Source organism: Propithecus coquereli, unplaced genomic scaffold (genome assembly GCF_000956105.1).
Source record: "Propithecus coquereli isolate 6110/MARCELLA unplaced genomic scaffold, Pcoq_1.0 Scaffold168, whole genome shotgun sequence".
NCBI lineage: Eukaryota > Metazoa > Chordata > Mammalia > Primates > Indriidae > Propithecus > Propithecus coquereli.
The window spans coordinates 967,996-975,558 of NW_012141413.1; the positions used below are offsets into that span (position 1 = coordinate 967,996).

The 7,563-nt window shown below is 41.1% G+C and overlaps 1 protein-coding gene across 1 annotated transcript in view; it reads left to right on the forward strand.

Moving 5' to 3' along the window:
• The first annotated feature begins 2,580 nt into the window (after nucleotides 1-2,580).
• XPO4 (exportin 4) overlaps nucleotides 2,581-7,563 on the forward strand; it is a 181,055-nt gene continuing 176,072 nt past the window's right edge. Inside the window, exon 1 of the mRNA XM_012641667.1 lies at nucleotides 2,581-2,649. Within this exon, the coding sequence (XP_012497121.1) occupies nucleotides 2,581-2,649 (69 nt within the window). The remainder of the gene's footprint in view (nucleotides 2,650-7,563) is intronic.

Consider the following 7,563-nt stretch of genomic DNA (forward strand, 5'->3'; position numbering starts at 1 on the left):
ATGTGAGCAGCAGAGATAGTAATTATATTTTTGTTTAACAAATATTCCCAGAGAGCCACTGTTTAGAAAAGACAGAAAATATAGTAAAGTTGGCTGTAAAGCAAATCCCATGGGTTTCCATTTAAAAAATAAAAATACCCCAAACAAGCAAATAACCCTGTATTTCCAAGGAAAAGCATGTATGATACTCAACTAATCACTTTTGGTGAAGAGTAAGCAGGAATGATTTTGGAGCCCATGGCATCATAGTTGTACAAGGAATATTCTGAAAGCAGAGAGGATGTTATTTGTGAAACGTGCTTGATTTCAGGAACCTTTTAACCAGGCATCTATCCTTTTCTAGACTACAAACATTTCTTTCATGCCTAGTGAGAAATTATTTGAATTTGAACAACTTTCTCCTTCTCTTCTATTTTAGGATAAGAAGAACACACGGCTAGGCTGGAATACTACCCCCTCCATCCCCACCCAGGAGAGTGCTGTTATTGAATAATAAATCAAGGAATAACAACAGTCAGACATTGAAGGGGAGTTAACTAGTAGGCAAATTCTAAAGTGTCTTCCAATATTGAGATTCTACAACTTCAATTTTTTCCCTGAAATTCATGGCTCCCAGTTATAACCCACTTTATAAAGCCTCAAAATTCAAAATACTGTTAATTTGAAAGGAAGCATACTCATCCTCACAATTGATAGCATACTTTTCCTTCCTTCTTTTTTTTTTTTTTTGAGACAGTGTCTCACTCTTCTTGCCCTGGCTAGAATGCAGTGGCATCATCATAGCTCACTGGAACCTCCAGCCTCAGCCTTCCAAGTAGCTGAGGCTACAGGTGCATGCCAACACTCCTGGCTAATTAAAACATTTTTTTTGTAGACACGGGTCTTGCTATGTTGCTCAGGCTGGTCTTGAACTCCTGGCTTCAAACGATCCTCCCACCTTGGCTTCCTAAAGTGCTAGGATTACAGGCATGAGCCACTGTATTGGCCTTTTTCTTTTTTAAAGGGGTCTAGTTGCAAAGTTCTCATGTAATTGCACGAAACAAATGCTTTGGAACCTAAGACCTAATCTGAAGCATTATAAGCCCCAAACATTTAATGTCACAAACTGTTCATTTATCTACACTTTTGCAGATATATCACTGACCTTTGGTAATTACTCTTTGTCGCAGAGAGAGTCATTTTGTAATCTTTTTGCAGAATGCCGTACTTAGTTGACTATTAGGTTTCTATGTTAGGCACTGTGATTACCCACTTAGTTTCTAAAAAGAGCCATTAACTGCATTTTGGCTCATTTTACCCTTTGGTAATAAAATAAAAGGTACTTCCTTTGTTTCTCAAGCAATAAAAATCTTGTTAATTCACTTTCTCAACTTCAGGTTGTAGAGATGTCAAATACAAGAAACAGCATGTTTTTCAATGACTTACTTATAAGTAGGCTGAAGAAACATAGGAAGATTTCAGCAGAAGAAACTTACAAACACTGAAATAAATTTGATGCTCTGTGTAATTTCAGAAGGCAGAACAAGCACCAAAAGGTAGAAGTTACAGAAATGTAGATGTCAGCTCAAAACAAAACAAACTCCTCACCCAAACAATTTAACAGTTAAAGCTGGTTTGAATACTACTGTCAGGACCACTTGCCTAGAATGTGGCAAAGGCAACTGAAGCCCTGGAGGTAAGGTTGGATTACTAGAAAGGTACATTCTAATAATGTACCTTTCAACACGGATTCCATAATTGGCATTACTATTACGAATTCCTTAAACTCGACGGAACTGATCTTACTGGATTCATGGAGCCAGGTAGTCAAGGTCAGGGTTTTCTGTCCCTGTTTTCCCTGTCTCCTATGTGAAACAGCCCTTGGAAAGTGAGAAAGGCGAGAGACAAAGACGGATTTTTCTGCTATAGTCTCGCAGCGGCCCGCTGTCCAAATAAATTTGGACAACTCTCCTGCAGAATGCCCTCCGGTAAGAAAACGAAGCGTTCCATCCTGAAATGCTCTCTCCCTATGGCAAGAAGGAACAGAGAAGTAGGAGGCAGGAGACAGAGATGTTCTGAAAGGAGGTGCGTTCTCAGGAGAAGGAAGAAGGGGGAACGGTTCCACGTTCCAGAAATCCTGCGCGGCGCTGGAGGGTGGAGGGCTGCGAGTGGCGCGGGGAGGCGGTGTGAAGGGCAGAGAACGGAGTGAGAGGGCTGGCGTCCGGGCCGTGCTGGGGCGGCGTGCGCGAGCGGGTGGCTGGGCGCGCGGGCAGGGGGGACCGCGAGGCAGCGCCACGGGATAGCACGCATGCGCGGAGCCGGGAGCCGAGCAGGACGCTCGACTACCGCCGTCGGGGCCAACCGCCAGGGTTTCGCCCGGCGCCGGCTGCAGCCGCCCTCGCTGCAGCGTGGCGGCCCGGCTCACTCTAGTCCCATCCCCGCCGCCTGGCCAGGCCAGAGCCGCCGACGCCGCGACGCCGGCGTTGAGGGCGGCTGCGACAGCCTCGGGAGCGCGTGAGGCTCCAGGGTCGCGGCGGCGATTGGCCGGCCGCGCCGCCCGCTCCCAGAATGCAGCGCATGGCGCGTCATTGAAGAGAGACCATGATGGCGGCGGCGCTGGGGCCCCCAGAAGTGATCGCTCAGCTGGAGAACGCGGCCAAAGTTCTGATGGTGAGGACGCCGCGCCCCCCGGGCCCCGGGATCCGCGGGCCGCTGGCTGGCCCTGCCACGCCAGTCCTTGCTGCCTGCTGGGCTGGAGACCGGGAAGGGCCTCCAGGGAGCTCTGGAAGTGGAGGAGGAGGTGGCGGTGGCGTGGCGCAGGATTCTCCATCCTACTTTTCCTTCTGCCTTCGTATCCTCCTTCCTGAGGCTGTCCTCTTATCCTGACTGCCCAGTACCCCCGCCGGGTGTGGGAATATAGTCGTGTAGGAAAGAGGGTTTCCTGTGCCACGGGCTTCACCCTACACCTTGCTCTTCAGACCCGGTCGCAGATCTAGGCGCGGGGCGGGAGGTCAGCTTTATCCCGCTGGGCTTGGTTTGGGGAAGCGCTATGTGCGCGCTCCTGGGGAGCTGGTATCGGGAGGGGAGGGATGGCGCGGCCCGCGTGCCGTTAGCAACCCCCGTTCCCTTCGTGCATTAGGGTCCCCTAGCACTTCCCTGACATGCTGCCACCTCTGGGGTAACCGCAGCCGGCAGCACGTGGATGGACCAGCAGGAGGGAGGGAGGGGAATCTTTGAGACCAAGGTCATTGGGGCAAAACTTGGTCCAGTACCGAGCTCCCTTCGCGCATTTTGGAGAACCAAATCTACGGTACTCTTTGATTTCATTCTTACACTACAATAAAGAGTTTGATTAGATTGTTTACTCAGGGAGTTTGAGAAATCCAAGTCAAAGGATAAAAGTATTCCATGCTGGGAGTATAAGTAAAGATAAACTACATTCAGTGTTTGTATTTGCTGGCTCAGCTTTGTTTTTGTAAATAATGACTTCCGTGTTTGTAGATATTTTTGGAAGTTAGATATTTTTGGAAGTTAAGAGGTTCGTGTGATTACTTGAATTGATTCAGACTGTCTAAGAATTGTATGCAGCCAGCTTTGTTGCCTTTTTGAACTTCTTTTCTTTTCCTTTCGGTTTGGTGTAAGTATGTTTGAGCATCACGTTTAAGAATATTTGAATTAATTCTAGCATAGTTTGTAGTTCTGTTAATCAGGTTTTGTTTTCACACAAGGCCAGATATTTTAACTTCTTTAAAAATCACAGTCTAATAAAAACAGGGTTTATTAATATTTGCTTTGTTTATGAGTGAAGTTAATGTATCGTTTTGTCACAAAACTGACGAGTAACGTTTTCAAATTCTTAAGCAAGTCCAGAAATAACTTGCTAGTATCCCCGTTAATACAAGGTTCTTAAAAATCCCTGATAGCGTTTCCTGAAATCCCTGAAATTTTCCTAGGAGCTAGGGACCACGTTTTCATTAGATTCTAGAAAAAGTATGTGACCCAAAAAACACCACCTTAGTTCTTACATTGATCAGATAAAATTAGTGTCCTTCATCATTGACGTGATATAAATGAAGTATTTGTGCTTGCCAGTACATTCCCTCTTCCCCGGGCAAAGCTAAGTTTTATCACCTACCAGGGGATAGGTGAGAAGAATAATAATACTGTTTATTTAGGTACTGTTTATTGAGTGCCAAATATTGGGCTTGATGCTTTACATACTTTAAGTATTTTATTAATCCTTACAACAGCTTTACAAGGTTGAGAAAGAGTTTAGGTGACCTGGGTTACATAATTACTAAGTGGCTGAATTAGGTCTTGAACTCTTCTGTTTGGCCCTAAAGCTGGGTGTCTTTGCACTCTACTCCACCATCTCTCATATATGTCATATAGATAATCTGTTAACATGCTTTATGTCTTTTCGGAGGAGAGTAGTTTTGAAAAAAATGTTATGTTATTAAAAGTAGGAAATTACTTTTTGGAAATTTCCACTTACTATTCAAAAATGTATACCAGAGATGTGTAAGAGTAGCAGTTACTGCATTATTTCTCAGTATGAACACTGTATTCCAATTTATTTTTAATAATAGCTGACATTTGTTGAGTATTTACTATGTTCAAGGAATGGTGCCAACAACTTTACATATATTAGCGTGTTTAATCCTCAGTAACTCTATGAGGTAATTATTATTGCTTTCATTTTCGTTATATAGACTAAGGAACTCAAACATGTGGATGCTAAATAATCTATCCAAATTTACATGGGAAGTAAAACTCAAGTTTGTCTGTTACTAGTCTGTGGTTCTTAACATAGAGGATAGTGGTACCAGAAAGGAGGTAGATTAATCCATTTGGGGATAGTTAAAATTGTTAAAATTTGTTAATGCTCCTTCAATTATTAAGCATTAAAATATATATCTAAAAAAGTGATTTTAGCACGGATAAATAAATCTGTGGGTCTGAGGAAATCTTATTCATAGAAAATTGCTCTATTTTAATTTTTGATATGTTTAAATATTAATATGTTTTGAAATTCAAAGTATAATTAGTAATGTATTTTTAAACTATTTTTGCTTAATTTTTTTATTAAGTAATCCATATAGTTCTTTTATGAAAATCAGCATATTTTAGTGCACAGGACACTCTTAAGAGATCTTTTAGTACAGAGGTCTTAACTGACAGAGGCTAGGATGGATATCAGGAGGAATTTATATCAAATTTTTTTGGTGCAAACATACATTTTTGCTAATGGGATGTTTAGCTTCTATCATCTTCTGTCAGGGACTAGAGACTCTGAAAAATAAGAGCTTAGTCTAAGCATTTTCCCTTCCATTCTGCAGATGGGGAAACAGATTCAAAGAGGTAGAAGTGACTTGCCCAAGGTAGGTCACAGAACAAATCAGTGATATAACTGATCCATATAACCTAGATTACCAGACTCTCATGTCAGAACTTTTACTTTTTTTCTTATAATTTTTTACTCTACCATTTGCTTCTTAAAGTTAACATAATACCATAAATGTTACATTTTATTACTTAGTGGAAAACTTCTAAATGTGGTACATCTATATTCGGTCCTATTTAGGTTATCAGATAAGCTACCAGATAAAGTAGTACAGTCATCCCTTGGCATCTGCCAGGGATTAGTTTCCTGACCCTCCCCTGACACCTGCAGATACCAATATGTGCAGATGCTTGTCTCTTATATACAGTGGCATGGTATTTGCATATAACCTATGCACATCCTCCCATATACTACAGTGTTTTGGTTTTGGAGACACCATTATTGAAAAGTTTATTGTTCCTGTAGTATTAATACTGCATTCATTTGAACCATAAACCCAAAGAATGCTTTATTTATTTATGGTCTTGTATTTCCTTGGTTTTATTTCCCTGTTTCTATTAGGTTGTTTTGGATTGTCCGTAGTGATTGTGTGCAGTGACAATGTAAGATAGTGCACCTATTAACTGATAGTAATACATTATAGAAAACTAATTTCATATATTTGTTTGAAAACCAGAATGGATTTAGTAGGTCTAAATCCAACTTTAATGAAAGGGATTCATGACTGGTTTTCATAGATCTATTATAGTGGAGTTTGGTTAATGTCCTCAAAAGTATGTGCAAATTTGTAGTGTTATACAAAAATTCTTATTTGGGTCTTACATCAATCCTATAAAATAAATAGAATGATGAGATATTCTTAAACCTTATAAATGAGAAAATCCTATATTCAGAGGTGGTGAATGATTTGCCTGTGATCATATAGCTAGATTGGATCTGGAATTCAACCTCTGGCCATTCATTTATTTTAGAACATTTCTTCAGTATGTATAGGTTATGCACTATGCTATGTATGCTGAGGAGCCAGGAGAAGGACCTTCTTTTCAGGGAGTACATAGTCTCATGAGGGAGAAAGGCAAAAATATTAGCCATTGTTGGTTCGTTGGTAATGTTCTAACAGAAGTATGTGCTAGTGTTCTGTGAGAGTACAGAGGACAAACCTCTATCTCAGACTGATGTGGGGACCTAGAAAGGGCTTCTTGGAATAAGACACCCTTAAGCTGAGTCATGAAGACTGAATTGGAGTTTTCCAGTTGCATAAGGGATATCCCAGGTGGAGGGCTATATATGTATGAATGCCTGAGAGAATACTGTTTGGGGAAATACAGTGTGTTTGGGGAATAATTGCACATTCATTTTTTTTTTTTTAATGAGTAGGTATTTCCTGAGCCCCCTCCTGTATATAAGGTATACTGCTTTTATTTTTTTTGGTAACCAATGCACATGTCATAAAATTTTTAATTAAAACAATTTACTTTTCTTATTGGAAAGATCCATATATTGATTGAGCATCTTTATTTCAACTGTCTTTTTTTTTTTTTTTATTTTGAGACAGAGTCTCACTCTGTTGCGTAGGCTAGAGTGCCATGGATGGCTTCAGCCTAGCTCACGGCAACCTCAAACTCCTGGGCTTAAGCAATCCTCCTCCCTCAGCCTCCCAGTTTGCTGGGACCATATGTGTGCACCACCACAGCCAGCTAATTTTTTAATTTTTTGTAAAGACGAGATCTCCTTTGCCCAGGCTGGTCTTGAACTCCTGACCTCAAGCGATGCTCCTGCCTCAGCCTCCCAGGGTGCGAGGATTACAGGTGTGAGCCACTATGTCCGACCAAGATTCGTGGTTTTGCATTTATAAATCAGGTCATTCTGTTTCCACAGATTTATTTAATCATTGCTAGCTAAGCATAACCTTGTTAACAAATAAAAGGGAAAATGTCTTTTGAGTGAGAAAGAGCTAATAAAAAACTAATAAACTTTATTCTGGAGAAGAGAGTGGGATTTACTCTTTATTCATTTGTAATTGTAGGAAAAATTGGGTCCACTATAAAGTGATAGAATATTTTAGAGTAGGGACTTTCAAAACTTAGTATATGGATAATCAATTTTATGGTGATTTCTAAAACTGCAGATGCCTTTGCTTTACCTATAAAGGTTCTGATCTAGTAGGCTGTGTTTCGTTCCATTTCTTCATCTTAAACGGCTTTCTTAGTAGGTCTGAAAGGGCACCAGGCTTGTTGGCC